Genomic DNA, 20,722 nt, shown 5'->3' with positions numbered 1-20,722 from the left:
GATTATAGTCTTTGAGTTATTATCAATTTTCATCATGTATAGTATTTTGATTAAGTATAACAAGAGAACCACTCAACCGATTTCGATAATCAATATCTCATTCGAAAGCCTAATCCTTGGCCAATACGAATGTGGAAATGCCCGATTCGAAATCTCTTTCGAATCCCACTAAAACACCAAAATATTGTGAAGATACACGAAAATAACACAAAAATGACTTTCTTTAAGTGGTCATAACTCGTAAACCATGTACTGAGCATATTTAATAAAAGCAAGTTTTGAAGTTAAATTTTCGTTTCAATTATTCTATACTTGCAACATGGACCTCCTGGAATCTAATCATAATAAAGTATGTAAACAAACGAACAAAGTAATAGACTGATTTAAAATGTAATTGTACTAAAACAGAAAATGCAGCTGTATCATAACAACGATGTTTATAGAAAATAAGAAATTATATATAGCGCATTAAATCTTCATTAAATTTGCTTTAAAATGTTCTTTATTTCATGATGATATCTCAATTCGTTCTTGAGATATGATTATTTTTAAATTTATATTTCATGACACAAAAAATAAGGGATGAAGCGTAATCTAACGTCTTGGGTGCTTCGTTTTAATTATTTGTCGGGGACCTCATTCTTTTGCAGAAAGTGTTAATCATTGAAATTCGATTAGTTTTATTTTAGTAAAATGACGTAAGTTTTATTTGAAATGTTTCGAGAAAACGAGTAATTTTTTATTGAAAGGTTGAGTTTTAAAACCAAACAAAAAACGATTTAAAACCGCTTCGGCCCGTCGTTTTTACATTTTTTGTTTATTCACCTCCAGTACTCCTTCTTCACACAATAAATTAAGGAGGGGATGTTTGGAAGTTGATTTGCTAATAACGCATTTTAGTTGATATGCGGGCATTTAAGGGTGATGAAGTAGTTTAGAAAAATAAAACTTATTACTTGAATTAAGTGATAAATACGTGCTATATTTATGCTAAGTGTTAGGTGATATTAGTGATGTGATATAGTTGAGATCATCGGATTGCTATTTTATGGATGTTAAAAGGTATCGTATTAATTCATTTTTTTGTCACAATAAATTAATTTATCTTTTCTTTCCAGCTGAATTTTGAAGTAAAATCCAACGGAAACAACATCCAATCGGTGAGTCGTTTTCAATTTTATTAGGAGATAATTGACTTATTTGACTAAGTAGTTATTATGTTTTAATCAAAATTCTTAAATATTTCGAAAGGGCATAATTATCGACATAATTATTCAGGCAGAGGCAAGCTTTCGTTTAAGATGAGAGCGAATTTAATCAAAATTAATTTTTTCTTATTGGGGGCTAGACTTCCAGCGTAAACCCGTCTAACCGTTTTCTAGTTATAATCAATTTAATACAAATTATTTTTTTGTTATTTGCCGAACACGGTGTCATTCCGAGGGTTGTACAAGGTTAACGTGAGAGAATTTAAATCGGGCATTATGTGATTTCGATAGAAGAAACTATGACGAACCGAATGACGTATAGATCTTGATAATTGAGTATATCATTTACGAGGTATGACTCCTTAAAGAAGGTCGTTTTTGTGTTATTTTCGTGTACCTTCGCAATATTTTGGCGTTTTAGCGGAATTCGAAAGAGATTTCGAATCGGGCATTTCCACTTTCGTATTGGCTAAGGATTCAGCTTTCGAATGAGACATTGTTTATCAAAATCGGTTCAGTAGTTCTCTTGTTATAATCAAAATACTAGACATATCCTATCTAAATGGGGGTTAAAAATGGGGGCTAACTTCGCATAGGTGTTTTGCTCACGTTCAATTGTATTGGTAAAACTTTGATGAGATCAATTAAATTGTTAGTAAATAGCACCTGTTGAGGAATTGATGACCATTTCTGTCATTTGGGTTAACCAATTGAACAAGGTGCTTCAAAGATTTGCTAAAATTAGTAACTACAACGTATTTTCGTTAATGGCTGTTAAAATTACTGCAATGAGACATTCAATTATCCTTAATAGTTGATTTTACCAAATGACCTGAAGATGCAGTGAGATCAAAGCTAGAAGAAGAGACTAGAGAGACCACGTCGGAAAGTCAAAATCGTCAAAACGTGGTCGAAACTGAAGAACAGGACCATGTCTTAAATAAAAACGAAGAAGAAGATGAAGAAGAAGATCTTAAGCAGTATATGAAATATTACTAAGGTCTGAACTAAAATGGCATGATGCTAGATTACTCCAGAACATTATTAATGGCATCTTCAGCTGACAAAGTTTGCAGACATTTCTGATATATAGATTTGAATTAATTAATGTTAGACATGTTTGGAACTACTTTGTAACAAAGAGCAAAAAGCAGTGTAATAATGTCAGCTAGCATTCCAATAATCCAAGGAGTTCTGCGTTTTACAGCTATACCGAGTAAACACACAATAAATCTTAAGAATCAAATGCGAGTGTGGATACAGCAAGTTGTAAGTCACATTTTGATTTTGTAATCCGTTTTTTCAGGAAGATAACAACTGCCAAATAAGTTCAATAGTGTATGCAGTTAACTTAATCGTGATTTTGGATTATCTCTGGATTGTCAGAAATAGTCCAATCAATTAGTCTGCACCAAAATCAGATCTTACTTATCTGGCGAAGTATTTTTCTCTGTGGGATACTTAATGGGATTACTAATTTTTAAGAATTTTTAGATGTAAACTTTGAATCCACAATAAAAACTGTTGTTCTGATTCATGATTTCAAAACTGTCTCTGCTCCTCTTTTATAATCTGTGACAGAAAACATATTTTCCAACTTTTTCAATCGCTTTTTTTTAACATTTTCATCTTTTCATTTATATTAATATAAAATACATATTATATTAGATATAAAATAATAATATATGAAACTAAAACTAGAACTAACACTATACCTAGAACTAAAAATATTCGGGTTTAGCTGTTTTAAGAGTATTATTCCGTTATATCGAGGTTTTACTATATTAAGTAAATAAGTTTTTGATATTAAATTATCACGTACATCTAATAATATTTCATGTCTTTATCATGTAACACATATTTTCAGGCCCCCCTTCTATTTAGATAAATGTCCACCCGATGGAAGAATATATGAGAGTCTTTTGGTCAGCAAGAGGAAATACAAGATGGCTATCAAGTGACGTAGTGGCCACTCGCTTCCTTTCAAGCGACGATTTTGAGGTTGTTCTGCTTTCTATTCGTTGCTCCGGCGAAGTGGGGTTCATAAAAATGGGAAACTATCAAGGGTGTTGAGAAAGCTTAATAAAAGTTAAAGATAAATTCACGGTTTATTAAAAAAAAAACTTTTCATAAAAAAAAATCGATAAAAGTATATATAGATAAATAAAGAACAATCGTTCAAGGCATCACATCACGGAGTAAATCAAATTTCTTTCCTCCCGATGAAGCAGACTCGGACCGAATCCGGTATGATTCTGTTCATTGTGCGGGAATTGGCCGGCATTTTCACTGAATGCACTCTAAAGACCACTCAGCTATTGCGTTAGTCTATTCTACAGAATCCCCCCTTTGACGGACTTTTTCTCCGTTTTCCTCCACCTCCTTTTTTACTCTGTAACCCTTTCGCTGTCACCCGACCGTCTCATTGTCTCTTTGTGACTTCGATAACGTCGATTTCGAGCAATAATAGAATTTTTCCAACAACCCTTCCAACTCGGAGATCCTCTTTCCATTTACAATCACCCGAAATGACAGGAAAGATTTTTATTTTATTTCAATCAAAGATTTTAATTAAAAAAATAAATAACAAATATTTTACCTATTTATTTACATAAAACATACTTTTAGATATCAATAAAGTCAATGTAAGAAACGAATAAATTTACATACGAATATTTTAACATTTAAAAAAAAATAAAACTGCATCGTACAAAGATTGAAGTGTGGTGTCCTATTGGCCGAGTTTCTATTCGTGTTCATTTGCATGTTCTTTATCGCAATGTAAACATTGCAGTCCTTCTGTACGTTCCATACCAACATTGTGCTGTGTGAAAATAACATAATCTGGGGTGACTGCGTTATTTGCACAATTGAACTGTGAACACGTTGTTCGAAAGTACACACATCCAAGAACGTTCCGTCACAATCCAGATTTTAACATCTGCAAATATCGATAAGTCCGCCCTCCGCTAGGTAATAGCGGTGTATTTCGTTAGAGAGAAGATATCGAAGCCATAATTAAACGCTGCAAGATCATCCGCCAGAAGTAACATTTCATCCGAGATAAGGGTCGCTCTTGCCTCCGCGCAGAAAAGCTAATTACACAGTTATTTAACTTGGGCAATTTGTAACAATTAAAAAGTTTTCTCGTCTTCAGGCATCCGTCGTTTCGAGTGTACCAAGTTTACATATGTTAATTAGAAGTTTGGTCTGTTACCAGTTTCGGAGCTTCTCGGTGTCTTAATTACACCAGTCCAAAATGGTACATAAATCATCAAAGAGCTGAAATGTATAACTGTACTGTAATCATTATGAAATTCTACTTCCTTTATCACTTAGTAAAATTGTTGAATTTATTCAAGTAATCATTAATTTTAACAATCACTAATATATTTTATATTAAAATAAGTGAAAAGATGAAAATGTTTTAAAAAAACAAATTTAAAGCTTATAAAAGTTATTTGGCGATTTTTAGCTAAAAATTTATAATCTTTAGAAAGTTTGAAAAAATGTTTACCATCTTAGATTGTAAGAGAAAAGCAGAGACAGTTACATATAAAATTAAGTATCAAACAAAGAAAAATACTTTTCCAAATAACCAAGATCTGATGATGGTGCAGACCAATTGATTGGACTATTTCTGTCACTCCAGAGATTAATATCACGATGAAGTTAATTGCATATAGGTACTACTGACCTTATTTGGCAGTTTCATGATGTAGGGCCAATGAGATGTTCACTCAACAAACGTTGACACCAAATGGTTATCTTGATGAAGTCACTTTGAGGTTACTACACTCCATCAGCATGTTAATCGATTAACAATACCTGACATAGAGGGAGCGTTTGACAAAACCACCTTTAGTAGCATTAACCTGGCACTGGAATCTCGAAGAGTGCCATCGGTCATCGCGGGCTGGATTAAAACAATGCTAGCAAGCAGAGTTGTTCAGACTAAGGCGAAAGGACACATAGTACAGAGAGCTGTGGTTAAGGGTTGCCCACAAGGTGGGGTACTCTCACCGCTTCTCTGGTGCTTAATAGTTGATGATCTCATTCGTGAGTTAAATAATAAATATCTCTTCACAGTTGGTTACGCAGACGACGTGGCTATCTTGTTAAGAGGTAAACCTGACAATTTTCTTTGTTACAGAATGCAGCAGGCACTTAAACTCGTTGAACAATGGTGTGAAGAACATACCCTCTCTGTCAATCCTAAAAAGACAGAGACTGTTCTCTTCACTAAACAGAAGAAACTGGGACACTTAACGTCACCCAATTTCTGCAATAATCCATTAACCTTTGCTCCAGAGGTGAAATATCTGGGTGTTATCTTGGACAAAGGACTAACTTGGACATCACACATTAGTTGCAAAATCAAAAAAGCAACGATTGTACTGACCCAGTGCCGAAGGGCTATTGGGAATACTTGGGGATTAAATCCGAAAGTTACAATGTGAATCTACACTTCTGTGATAAGACCCATGGTAGCTCACGGAGCCATATTCTGGTGCTCAGCACTAAAACATGCATATAAAGCTACATTGCTGCATCAATTGCAACGACTGGCCTGCCTGTTAATCACAGGCGCTATGAGATCTACACCTACGATTGCAATGGAGACTATGTTAAACGTGCTGCCCCTAGATATTTTTATCAGGGAGGTGGCCGTGATGGCATTGCTTCGGTTGCGATCAGTAAATGAAAAGCAGGTTGTTAAAATGGGAATAGTCCGGAGCAAGCTCTGGAGTGAGGCTGTTAGTAAACAACCCCTCCTTAAAGCTCGCACAGACTACATTACACCTACTTTCTTAGGCAAGCCACACTTTGGCACTGAAACGATACCCCAGAGCAACTCAAGCTCGGGCAAAACGCTGACCATCTACACTGATGGATCAAAGAAGGCTGAAGGTTCCGGAGCGGGAATCTTCTCGCACGATCTCCAGCTGCACCTTTCCACTTCGTTAGGATCGTATTGCACGGCTGCTCAAGCCGAATTAATTGCTATAAACATAGCAGCCGATGCGATTATCGACTCCAAAAAAGTCGGCAGAAACGTTGTAATCTGTACTGATAGCAGACAGGCTATGCTGGCGGTTGGCAGGCATTATACTGCATCATCGTTGGTGAAGTCCTGTCGGCAATCACTCGAAGAGGCAAACGTATACAACAACGCCACGATAAAATGGCGAAAAGGACACATCGGAATTAAAGGACATGATCATGCGGACAGGTTGGCGAAACGGGCGGCTATCAAGTCACCGATCTCTCCTGAACCGTTTGTACCACTAGCTGTTAATACAGCATCAAAACTGATAAACTCCATCTCCCACCGAGCTTTTTGCGATAGATGGGATGGGACTGCAGTAGGTGCCTTTGCTAAGAAAACTCTGCTCTACCCTGACCGGAAGACATCCACTCAGTTTCTGGGAAAATCGAAAAGTGACTTGAGGCTTCTCACCCACTTCCTGACCGGACACTGCAGGTTACGTAAGCACATGTTTTACATGAAGCTGGCGAATACACCCCTCTGTAGAGGGTGTGAAATGGAAGACGAGACGGTAAGTCATATTGTTTGTGACTGTCCAAACCTCGTGTACTTAAGGGAATCTATTTTCGGAGTACCATGGCTCCAAATTTCGGATATAAGGAACATACCTTTCTGTTCTATATTAACGTTCATGAAAAGATTGGGCTGGTTTTCTGACCCTTGAATGAACAGTAAATTGTGGGGACGTACAAAGGGTCCGCTGGGGCCTAAGTGCTTTGAGTAACTCACCCCCACGTGAAACTACATACAACTACATACATACCTGACTAAAGAAGTTCTGATTTTTTCTATTTATTTAAATGAATTGGATCTGCTCAGATCAATTGGATACAATTAGCTGTTTCAGAATTTGCGTCAACCTCGATGAACGATAAAAAGTGTTTTTTTCTGTAAGCGAAAATTTTTATTGCGAAAAATCAAAACGTAACATGTAACGTGGTTATCTCCCTGGAAAAGGTGATTACAAAATCAAAATATGTCACATTTTGAGTCAAATTACTTGCAACTTGCTGTATTTTAATGTTTTCCACCTCAGATTATAAGAGAGGAGAAGAGACAGTTGTGAAATCATAAAGCAGAACAACAGCTTTTATTGTAGATTCAAAGTTTACATCTAAAAATACTTAAAAATTAGTAATCCCATTAAGTATCCCACAGAGAAAAATACTTCGCCACATAAACAAGATATGATGATGGTGCAGACCAATTGATTGGACTATTTCTGACAATCCAGAGATTAATATCACGATTAAGTTAACTGCATACACTATTGAACTTATTTGGCAGTTTCATGATGTAGGCCCAATGAGATGTTCATTAATTATTCCTCACCAAATATTTGTCTGGATGAAGTCATTTTGAGGTTACTACACTCCATCAGTGCATGTTAATCGATTAACAATACCTGATTAAAGAAGTTCTGATTTTTTTCTATTTGTCCACATGACCAATGAAAAATTAAACGATTATTGAAATAAGCGCCATCAAGAACTTGTTGTAAAAACACAGCACGATTTATTTAGCTTGAACAATTTCTGCGGCGTTAACTCTTTGAAGGTACAATAAAACAAATGCATGATCGCATCTTCCCCAGAACACATTGCACGTATAGTTTACGAGCATCATCAACGTTTCTGCCAGATTCTACATAAAATAGTGCAATTCAATACTTCATTTTTAACATGAGAAAACGAAACCAGATCAATTGGATACAAGTTGTTTCAGAACTTGAGACAACCTCGATGAACGATAAAAAGTGTTTTATTTTGTAAGTAAAAAATCAAAATGTAACATATAGCGTGGTTATCTTCCTGGAAAAAGTGATTACAAAACCAAAATGTGACTTACAACTTGTTGTATCCACACTTGCATTTGATTCTTAAGATTTATTGTGTGTTTACTCGGTATAGTTGTAAAACGCGGAATTCCTTGGATTATTGCAATGCTAGCTGGCATTATTGCACTGCTTTTTGCTCTTTGTTACAAAGCAATATAACGTTTCAAAGATGTCTAAATTTAATTCACTCAAATCTATATACCAGAAATGTCTGCAAACTTTGTCAACTGATGATGCCATTAATAATGTTCTGGAGTAACCTAGCATCATGCCATTTTAGTTCAGACCTTAGTAATATTTCATATACTGCTTAAGATCTTCTTCTTCATCTTCTTCTTCGTTTTTATTTAAGGCATGGTCCTGTTCTTCAGTTCAGACTACGCCTCATTCTTGGGATGCTGACGACCAATTTTCTCTCTACTCTCTTCTTCTAGCTCTGATCCAACTCACTGCATCTTCAGGTCATTTGGTAAAATCAACTATTAAGAATAATTTAATGTCTCATTGCAGTAATTTTAACAGCCATTAAAGAAAATAGGTTGTAATTACTAGTTTAGCAAATCTGTGAACTACCTTGTTCAATTGGTTAACCCAAATGACAGAAATGGTCATCAATTCCTCAACAGGTGCTATTTACTAACAATTTAATTGATCTCATCAAAGTTTTACCAATACAATTGAACGGGAGGAAAACACCTATGCGAAGTTAGCCCCCTTTTTTAGCCCCCATTTAGATATAATATGTATAGTAATTTGATTATAACAAGAGAACCACTGAACCGATTTTGATAAACAATGTCTCATTCGAAAGCTGAATCCTTAGCCAATACGAAAGTGGAAATGCCCGATTCGAAATCTCTTTCGCATTCCGCTAAAACGCCAAAATATTGCTAAGGTACACGAAAATAACACAAAAACGACCTTCTTTAAGGAGTCATACCTCGTAAACGATATACTCAATTATCAAGATCTATATGTCATTCGGTTCGTCATAGTTTCTTCTATCGAAATCACATAATGCAATGCTAGTTGGCATTATTGCACTGCTTTTTGTTCTTTGTTACAAAGTAATATAACGTTTCAAAGATGTCTAAATTTAATTCACTCAAATCTATATACCAGAAATGTCTGCAAACTTTGTCAGCTGAAGATGCCATTAATAATGGTCTGGAGTAATCTAGCATCATGCCATTTTAGTTCAAACCTTAGTAATATTTCATATACTGCTTAAGATCTTCTTCTTCATCTTCTTCTTCATTTTTATTTAAGACTTGGTCCAATTTTCATATCATCTCCTGGGAGGCCTTTCTTTGTATGATCTGGATTTTGTAACGATTTTGACTTTCCGATGGGTAGTCATTCTATCCACATGGTCTCTCTTATCTCTTCTTTTAGCTCTGATCCAACTCTCTGCATCTTCAGGTCATTTTATAACTATAAATATTCAGGTTGGAAAACTTTCTAGTTCTAGTGTTATTCTAGTTTTAGTTCAATGAAAAATATATAACAATCAATTGGATTCTATCGCAAATATTTATATTTAAATATACTGATGTTTTACTGTAATGTTTTTAGAAATCGAAAAATCACTTAGATTTATAACACCAACCATACGGTGGGTAGTAGCACTTACACTTAAATAAATAATAACTACATTAAATTAGATATACTTTTGAATATTGAGGGTAATAAATAATGTTTGTATTTTATTTATCAGTGGAGATATTGCGCCATGATCCTATGCACTTAATGCACAAAAATCATAAATTTATCTTTCGCCTGGTTAAAACGAATAAACCAGAGGGAGCAAAAATTAATATGCCTCCTAACCCCGGGCGCGGACCCCAAACCTAATAAAGGCATAAGATAATTAGAAGCAATTACGCCCGGATTATGGCACGAGAGGCCACTTAATTCGTTATTAGAGATTATTTTTTAATTTTTAGCTCGTTCTCAAAGCTCAATATACGAGCTTTATTACGTTCGCTGAGGCCTAATAACCCTTCAAAACTAAACGGAACGGAAATGTAACAAATAAGCGAATCATCAATTACTGCACGCAGTATTGTTGTATTGATAAAAAGGGAAAAGTACGGGACATAAATTGCTTTTCAGTTTTGCCAATTATTAATTAATTTTTGAATTCTCAATTTGTTTATGAAATGAAATTGTTTTCATTAAATCAAAAATTATTTATTTGGGTAATTAAAAAAAAATAAATTAAATAAAAAAAATCGTTTTATATTAAAAAAATCTTTAATAAGTAACTTTAACTATTTACAATCTATACAATTAAAAATAAATCGATACAAAATGATAACAGTATATCACATCTACAAACATATTTTAGTCAACATCGTAACGTATAAGAACGAAAACATCGATTGCACAATACTTGTATTTATACTTTTTCTTCACCATCTCCTAAATTCTCCTATTCTCCTACGTAAATACGAATTCATCTATGTACAAGATTTTTATAATTTTTTATGTAATAGTAATTTACATATCATCATTACTCGCTCTTTCTCTGTCTCTAACATCTCTTACAGGACTTTCTCTACTCGCATCATCTTTCACGATGGTTGAAGAGGTAGCCAATGTGGCTATGTCGTTCCACCACGTGCCTAGGTTCAACCTTTCAGGTAGAACCGGAAGTGGTTTTCATATAACATGACCTGGAAGAGCTTCGTTTCGGAATTCTTCGTTTTTCATTAAAACGCAAACGGGTCTTTTCATAGCTTCCGGGCTTGGTGTTCGTCTTGGGAAAGCGGGTGGGCAAATGTTGCAAGCACTATTAGCTAAGTTACTAATTGGCCAATTTAAACTTGGCGGGTAAAGATGATTGTTACTATAGAACAAAGCCAATTCAGCTGCAAATTTTGATTCTTCTGGGTGTCTAAACGGATACAAATAAGGTAAAGGAGGGAATAAAGTTCGAGGGATTTTAAGATCGTCTTGAAGAAGTGGGGGGATTGATGAAGAAGTTGATATTGGCGGCATCATACTTCTCGCCATCGTTTGCGAATCTAAACTGGTCGGCGAAATTAATGGAGATATTGAAAATCCAAATTTTGGTTCTTTTTTCATTAAAGGTTTCGGCTTCCTTCTTGGGCGATATTTGTAATCGGGATGTTCTTTCATGTGGAGAGCTCTGTAAAGAAGGAGAATAAAAATATGATTAGAAGGTTATTTTCATGGTTACGATTAGATCTATTAATGGTAAATAATAAATTGCATCGGTTATCTTGTTTGCTTTAATTTGATATAAATCGTGTTTACAAATTTTAAAAAGAAATAATAACTTCTTGGTTAAATATTATATAAACCTTCGCGACAACATTTTTTAAGTCAATATTTTGTATAATATGAATCATTATTTTTTTGATTACACTTTTTTATGTATAACGATTATTGATTTTGAATCGAATTGGAGGGGTTGTAAGTAGTGAGAGAGTACATCGGGAGCAGTCCGATTGTAAACAAATTGATTCAAATTTAATAGCTGTGTACGAAGAGTGTACAATGCTATCTATCCAACATATTCAGTTGGCGACAAAAGATAATGCCCCCATTGTGAGGGCGTGCTGAACGCCTCCTGTGATCCCATTCAGCAGGAGATTGTCTAGGGGCCCGTGTCTCGTCTCCAATCCTGCGAGACGACAATGCATCCTTTCACGCGCCACCTCCCATTGTTCTAACCGTCGAAGCAATTGGAGTATTCAGAATGGGGGATCCCGTGCACCCGGAACAATTATAGAATGTACATGTGGCTAAATTACAATTGGGAAACGGAAAACTTTTATACAATTCCATCAACAAACAGTAAAAAAAATGTTGTGGAAAAAATTCTTTTTTTTTAAGCGATTTCATAACCCCATTTATTATTTACACCATTCTTATATAACGTTGTATTTAAATTATGATTAGATCTCCTGGGTGAATAATTGTTTAAAGTCTACTCTTGAATCGGCGCCGTTTCTCAACTCAACAAAAAATGAAACGTGGATGATAAAATAAGAAGAAATCCTAATCTTATTTACCATCAACACGGTAACATTTTCATTCATTTCTAGAGTACTCAACGAATTCCATGAAATTTTTCCGATTTAAATATTTCAAAGAAAAAATCGTTCGATACCTGAATTTTTAAAATCATTTTAAAAAGCTAATATTTGTTGAATTACACATACTATCATACTACACATTTTTCTGTCATAAGATAAAATTTTGAAATTCAACACCAAGATCAGACCTTAATAAAATTCATAAAACAAGATGATGTTTTTACAAAACAGACAATATTAGCAAAATATCTACCACCTATTTTCAAAATTAGATTTTATCATGATAAAATAGAAAAACAACTCCACCCTCAAAATATACTAAAACAATATTCAAACAAATGAATTGAGATAAGACGATGAAATAAAATGCACGTTAAAGGAAATTTAACGAAGATTAGATGAATCAATAATGTTTTATTTTTCATATAGATCGATGTTATGATTAAACAATCATTTTTTAAAATCAAAAATTTCGAAAATAGTAATTTAAAACATTATATCTTAACAACAAATCGAGATATCATCACAGTAAACAGTAAAACAGTAAATAAGTAACATTTTAATGTAGATTTAATTCAGATTTAGTGTGCCATAAATAATATCTTATTTTCCATGAACCTCATTGTTATGATTTTTTAAAGTCAACTCTACCTTTATTTAATTGTTAAGAATAAAAATTTACAAAAAGATGTGTTTCAAGAATGAATTGAGATATCATGATGAAATAACAAACATTTTAAAGAAAAATTAATTGAGATTAAGTGTGCCATAAATAATTTTTTATCTTCCATATACTTCATTGTTATGATTTTTCAAACCCAAATCTGCATGTTTCATTATTATAGATTTTAAGAACAGAAACTAAAAGAATTGTAAGTCAAGAACCAACTGAGATATAATGATGAAATAAAAAACATTTTGAAGCATATTTAATACAGATTTAGTGTGCCATAAATAATTTCTTATTTTCCATAAACCTCGTTGTTTTGATTTTTTAAACTCAACTCTGTACCTTTCTTTAATTGTTAAAAATGGAAATGTAAAAAGTTGTATCTCAAGAACGAATTGAGATATCATGATGAAATAACTAACATTTTAAAGCGAAATTAATAGAGATTCAGTGTGCCATAAATAATTCTTTATCTTCCATAATCTTCATTATTATGATTTTTTAAACCAAATCTGCACATTACATTATTACAGATTTTAAGAGCAGAAACTAAAAGAATCGTAACTCAAGAACCAACTGAGATATAATGATGAAATAAAGCACATTTTGAAGCATATTTAATACAGATTTAGTGTATCATAAATAATTTCTTATTTTCCATAAACCTCGTTGTTATGATTTTTTAGACTCAACTCTGCACCTTTATATAATTGTTAAAAACAGAACTTTAAAAAGTTGTATCTCAAGAACGAATTGAGATATCATGATGAAATAGCAATCATTTTATAGCAAAATTAATAGAGATTTAGTGTTCCATAAATAATTCTTTATCTTCCACAATCTTCATTGTTATGATTTTTCAAACCCAAATTTGCACATTGAATTATAATAGATTTTAAGAGCAAAAACTAAAAGAATCGTAACTCAAGAACCAACTGAGATATAATGCCGAAATAAAGCACATTTTGAAGCATATTTAATACAGATTTAGTGTACCATAAATAATATCTTATTTTCCATAAACCTCGCTGCTATGATTTTTTTAATTCGAATCTGTATTTTTATTTAATTGTTAAAAATGGAAATTTAAAACGTTGTATCTCACGAACGAATTAAGATATCATGATGAAATAGCAAACATTTTAAAGCAAAATTAGTAGAGATTTAGTGTGCCATAAATAAACCCAACTCTGCACATTTAATCATTACAGATTTTAAGAACGTAAATTTAAACCGTCGTATCTCAAGAAGTAGTAGAGATATAATGATGAAATAAAGAACATTTTAAAGCAAATTTAATGTATCATAGTTATGATTTTTTAATGTGAATTCTGCGAATTAATTCAGTTTTTTTATAAATCTGTCTCTTACTTACAGCTATACTGTATCGCAATAAATGTTCGAGGGAACCGAAAATCGGGGAACCCCTGCAATTAGTTTAGATAAATTAAATATACTTATAAGTAATATAAGTACATAAGTACAAAATATAAGTTATAAATCACCTAGTATAATTCAACAAATATAACTCTTTGAAAGTTGAATATATTTTTTTTGTAACACTCTGAGTACGATGTGTGGTCCACACAAAAGTAATAAAAGTGTCATATCGCGAGCAAATAAAGGTCGAAAGGCGAGACCACAATAGCCGTAGGCATTCGATAGAATAGTAGCAGGAAGGGCAGGCACAAAAGTCAACCCTGTGCTGCTGAAAACGTTGGAAAGCTATTGGACGTCGAGTATCGGCATTCAAAGGATGAAAAGCCGATATGGCTGACGTTTCGCCGGACACAAACGTTTCTCTAAAAATCATTTTTAAACCCTATCATTTTTTTTCTTACTTTTCCTCTACAATTTCAAACAAAGTAAAAACAAACAAAACTTTTTTTATATTGTTAACTATTTAAGGTACATCTCGGACAGAGACCGATAACCTATGTACATATACAACCCCGTAAAGTACGACGACGATTAGGTAAACCTGAGTAAATAAAAACATTGTTATCGCGGAGGTACAATGGCGATAATACGTTTCCGTGTTAGCGTTTGAATTGTGTGGAGTCCACAAGAGGAGCCTTCAGAGTTATCCCGTCATGTTGTCTTTGCGATATAAGATCCATTCTAATTTGATCAGGGTGTTTGTGAACTGTTGAAGGTGTGTGTGCCGTATACCGTGACGGTTTCTTTCTTCTATTTATTGTCGCCGCGCGTTATCTAATTGTGAACAAACTTTTTTTTGTGAGAGGTAAAAGAGTCTGGCGCCATTCGTTTTCTCAATTGACTCCTTAACGTCTTAAATTTATCTTCTCAAAATTAATACAAAAATCAAAACAAATAAATTAATTATCATTCTATTATTATTAGATAATAATCTCTCCCTTATAACACAGCGGGCATTGTTCAAACATAATCCTGACAAAGTGCAGTCCTTAATACGCCGTTATGACTTTATTAATATGCCTCGGGTAATCCTTGGGCGTAGGCGAAGGGCGAAAGTGGCGTCGTCGTCGGTTCGCGGTGGGAGCTTTTTAATAGCACCCCGCCGTTTAAGCGCCAACCCTCCTCGCCTACCCTGTTATCTTTTGTAAAACAGACGACCTGCTTTGTAACTGAATCACTCTAAATCTGTGTTTATTGAGATGAGTGGTACTTTTTTTTTGCTTTTTGCAATGTGGTGACGAGGATAATGTTTGTGGAAAATATAAACAATAAGGAATGTTTATTATTTATATAGAAATTGTTTAATAAGATAATAAGAACTACATTTATACAGTAAAAGCTTCATATAACAGGTGCACAGCTCGAAGGACCGTTCGTGACGTCACGTATAAGTAAGCAACTACTATACCACACTTTGAATTAGCTAATGCTTAAGTTATTCTATTCGTGTTTTGTAATGTTGTTAGTTTGAGACTTAAGGTTCATAATATAAAATAAACATCTCGATCAAGTTTAGCTATGCGTCTCTTAAGACGGCTAAATCCGAATGTTTCTAATTATAGGTCTTGTGTTAGGTCTATTATAGAAAATAAGATATTATTTATAGCACACTAAATATTTATTAATTTTGCATTAAAATGTTAGTTATTTCATCATGATATCTCAATTCGTTCTTGAGATACAACTGTTTAAATTTCTGTTTTTAACAATTAAATAAACGTACAGAGTTGAGTTTAAAAAGTCATAACAACGAAGTTTATGGAAAATAAGAAATTATTTATGGTACACTAAATCTGTATTAAATGTGCTTCAAAATGTTCTTTATTTCATCATTATATCTCAATTGGTGCTTGAGGTATGATTCTTTTAGTTTCTGTTCTTAAAATCAATAATAATTTAATGTGCAGATTTGGGTTTGAAAAATCATAACAATGAAGATTATGGAAGATAAAGAATTGTTTATGGCACACGAAATCTCTATTAATTTTGCTTTAAAATGATTGTTATTTCATCATGATATCTCAATTCGTTCTTGAGATACAACTGTTTAAATTTCTGCTTTTAACAATTAAATAAAGGTACAGAGTTGAGTTTAAAAAATCATAACAACGAGGTTCGTGGAAATTAAGACATTATTTATGGTACACTAAATCTGTATTAAATGTGCTTCAAAATGTTCTTTATTTCATCATTATATCTCAGGTGGTTCTTGAGGTACAATTATTTTAGGTTTTGCTCTTAAAATCTATAATAATTAAACGTGCAGATTTGGGTTTGAAAAATCATAACAATGAAGTTTATGGAAGATAAAGAATTGTTTATGGCACACGAAATCTCTATTAATTTTGCTTTAAAGTGATTGTTATTTCATCATGATATCTTAATTCGTTTTTGAGATACAACTGTTTAAATTTCTGCTTTTAACAATTAAATAAAGGTACAGAGTTGAGTTTAAAAAATCATAACAACGAGGTTCGTGGAAAATAAGACATTATTTATGGTACACTAAATCTGTATTAAAGGTGCTTTAAAATGTTCTTTATTTCATCATTATATCTCAGTTGGTTCTTGAGTTACGATTCTTTTAGTTTCTGTTCTTAAAATCTATAATAATTAAACGTGCAGATTTAGATTTGAAAAATCATAAACCCGAATGTTTTTAGTCCTAGGTCTAGTGTTAGTTCTAGTTTTACACTAGCACCAGAACTACCACGAGACCTAGAACTAGAATTATTCTGGTTTGGAGGTCTTGAAAGACGTGCGGCTAAATCCGAATGTTTCTAATTCTAGGTCTTGTGTTAGTTCTAGTTTTAGTTCAAGGAAAGAAAACTAACAACCAATACAAGAAGTAACACTAGCATTAGAACTAACACTTCTACTTTTAGGGCAACAAAAATAGGCAACAATCTAACGCAGAATAACAACTAAAACAAGAACTAACACTAACATTGGAACTAACACTAGACCTAGAACTAGAAACATTCGAGTTTAGCCGAACGTCTCGTAAGACGGCTAAACTCGCATGTTTCTAATTCTAGGTATAGTGTTAGTTCTAATGCTAGTGTTACCTTCTAACGAGGTTCGTTATATCGAGGTTTTACTATAATTTGCTTTAATATATTCATTTATAGAACCGTGTCATAATAAGTTTATATAAATTTTCTTATCAATTGTATTTACAATTATAATAATTAAATAAATAACATAATCATTGACTTAGATTGTTTAAGTTTTTAAACAAAAAGCTTTTTGGTAAAGTAAAATATTATTAATCATACTGTTTTAAACAATTATTCATTATTACTTCCTTTTAAAATCAACAAAAGCCAGCTTTGTACGTTCAATTCTATTATTTGTTCCTGTTATTGACTCAATTTTTTTAATGGAATTGTTATGAACAATCGAAAACATTATTCGCATTATATAAAATTAAAAAAGAAAAATTATTTTACTTTTTTAATAATAAAAAAAAAATAAATTACATACCTTAATCTTTTTGCTTCATCAATAAATGGTCTTTTTTCAGATTCACTCAAAAGTTTCCACTCGGCACCAAGACGTTTTGAAATTTCTGAATTGTGCATTTTCGGATTTTCTTGTGCCATCTTCCTCCGTTGACCTCTTGACCACACCATAAAAGCGTTCATGGGCCTCTTAATGTGCTCATGGCTACTGCCCATTGGTTTCGGTGAAGACATCGCTTCACGATCCAGGTTGGTGATGAAAAAAATTCCTTTTTCGTACAAAATCAATGACAAAAAATCTCACTGATGGTGTTCATTCAAAGTTAATTATGCAACAAAAAACACGTATGTTTCAAAATATTATGTTCTTTGATTTGAATTGGGAACTTGTTAATAACTGTTATAATAACAACTATAACAACACTCAATGATGATGATGATGTTGGGTTAATTTTTGAATACCGGTGAATAATAATAATAAATATGAAAGCGTGCGTTGTGTGTGTGTCGTTCTAGTTCGAAGTTGCGATTGAGATGAACTGGCGTCGTGCCGCGGGATATTGGGCTCTTCTTCCTTGCGTGATTTAGGGTTCCCACCACCATAAAGGGCGGGAGAAATGCGCGGCTGTTACAGTTATGAACAAATCGGAAAGCGGTACGCCGAGAGGTACCCGGCATTCTTGTACCCATTTAATTCTCTTCTCTCTCTTCCTCTTTCATTACTTTGCGTTACTTTGCACTCTTATGGAATTTACTTAAAAAAAAAATAATACTTTATTTATGGAAACCATAATTTTAATTTTGCCAATAAATAAAATTGATTACAAAAACTTTAATTATCAAAATTTTTCAATAATTAGATATCATTTTTATTTTTGAATTTAATTATTTGGTATTAAAAGAAAAAAATTATTTTTTGTGAAGAAAAAAAATTGTGTCTTAAGCTCGCCTAAGAAAAGCTCTTCTCCTGGACTTCTTGCCACTTGTTGCTGGCGCCATGAGCTCCCCACTCGTTCTCCATCGATTGTTTAAACTCCGCCTATGAGCCCTCCATTGGTCTAGATATATCCTGACAATATCCTGGCTGCAGGATACTCCAGACTTGTGGTATCTAATTATGTATCATTAATTTTTTTTATTTTGTTAAATACTCACATGTCGTTAAGCTGAGTTACAATATTGCTAAAAAATCAAAATAAGGAATCAAATCAATCCATTCAATTCAATTATTTTATCTTAATAACTGATAATGATGATCTTGATCAAATGTAAGAAAATATGTTTTTTTGAAATCTTATTCTGATCAATAGTGTTTAAATATAAATAATTACCGAAAGGTCAAAATATAACCTAACCAGAACCAACATACAAAAAGTAAATGAAAACTTGACAACCTTTATAAACAAATGCAGAACAACACAAATGAACGAGAACTTAATACAAGATTTTCACAAAAAGAAGATACTCTTTATATACATACTCGAAATAATTCACAACATGAGAGGAATATACAGAGAATATAAACGAACAAACAACAGAATACTAAAAAATTAACTAAAATTAATCCAAAACTACCAACTGGATCGTTGGTTAGAAACATGCAAAAAAATAGAAACGGATCGCGGCAGAACATATTGGCAGAAAATAAAAAAAGTGACAAACTACAAGAAAACCAGCGACATTCCGAGAATAACGTATAACAAGATAGAATATAGGACAGATCAACAGAAATGCGATATACTTGCCCAACACTTTCAAAGTGCGTTTACCCCCAAACCAAACCACGATTACGACAATCATCACCAAGAATATATTAACGAATGGTACACAAGATTTCTAACTATGCCAACCCACGAGCATAGCAGAATACTTAACTCAAGAAGAATAACCAAAAAACTACTGAGACAACTAAACCTATAAGTACATAACTTAATGCATAAAATTTTCAATTTCTGCATGCAAAACCTTATATTCCCATCAACATGGAAAAAAGCTACAATTATAACAATTCCCAAACCTGGAGCAAACCATTCTCTTCCACAAAGCTACCGCCCTATCACCCTACTGTCTGTAATTGGAAAAATCTACAAAAGTATCCTTAACTCCAGAATTCTTCACCTTATCATAGACAAAATCCCTATATACCAATTCGGCTTCATACAGAAACAATCAAGAATTCATCCACTCATTATTCTCACAAACAAATAACATATCAAGTAACGAACCTACATCACCGAAAAACTGCTATCTTATTTCTTGACATAAATAAAATCTGCACAGTCTGGCACCAGGGCCTTCTATACAATATGAACAAGTTAGGAATACCTACACCCTGCCTGAAAATTATAGATGAATATCTTCGCGACAGGACACTAAGCATCAAAATTAATAATGCGTGAAAATTAATAATAATTTCTTCCCTCTCCAAGGAGTACCTCAAGGATCCCCAATCTCACCTACCTTGACATGAAGAGTCACCCCCAATCCGGAAAAATTCCAACTATTGATGCCACACTACAGAATCACCGATCAATACCAACACATCACGACAGGCACATCAATTACAAAACCTACAAACTTGGTCAAATATCTGGGCATAACCCTGGTCGGCAAGTTGAAATCAAAGCACACTACAAAAAAATACAAACAGAGATAACAAGACGAGCAAAACAGTTTAGATCATTGACCTACAAAGACAGGGGTATTTCTGTAAAATCAGCGACACAGATTTATAAAAGTAAATGCTGACCACTCCTCGATCATGGACATCTCACAACTATATGTTCCCCGGAGTGAACAAAGGAAGTAACAGAATAATAACAGAACATGAATCCAATAACTAATTCTGATTCTCCATTGACGTTTTATTAAGTTCAAAAGCTGCGTAAAATTCAAACACCACGATCTTCTTATTTTCGCTTATTTAGGCTTACTCATCAATAATAGGACCTATCCGAACGATTTTTTTGGATTCAGTCCATTAATA

At 33.2% G+C, this 20,722-nt stretch overlaps 1 protein-coding gene across 1 annotated transcript; it reads right to left on the bottom strand.

Moving 5' to 3' along the window:
• Nucleotides 1-10,332: 10,332 nt before the first annotated feature.
• LOC111424415 (transcription factor Sox-14) lies at nucleotides 10,333-18,845 on the bottom strand. Its single transcript, XM_023057934.2, has 2 exons — nucleotides 17,759-18,845; nucleotides 10,333-11,249 (listed from the first exon to the last, which is right to left on the bottom strand). The coding sequence occupies exons 1-2, from the start codon at nucleotides 17,968-17,970 to the stop codon at nucleotides 10,760-10,762; spliced, it is 702 nt and encodes a 233-aa protein (XP_022913702.1). The 5' UTR covers nucleotides 17,971-18,845; the 3' UTR covers nucleotides 10,333-10,759.
• Between the last annotated feature and the right edge of the window lie 1,877 nt (nucleotides 18,846-20,722).

Source organism: Onthophagus taurus, chromosome 6 (assembly GCF_036711975.1).
Source record: "Onthophagus taurus isolate NC chromosome 6, IU_Otau_3.0, whole genome shotgun sequence".
NCBI lineage: Eukaryota > Metazoa > Arthropoda > Insecta > Coleoptera > Scarabaeidae > Onthophagus > Onthophagus taurus.
The sequence above is the reverse complement of the archived record's forward strand: the minus strand, read 5'-3'. Positions and strand labels throughout refer to the sequence as shown.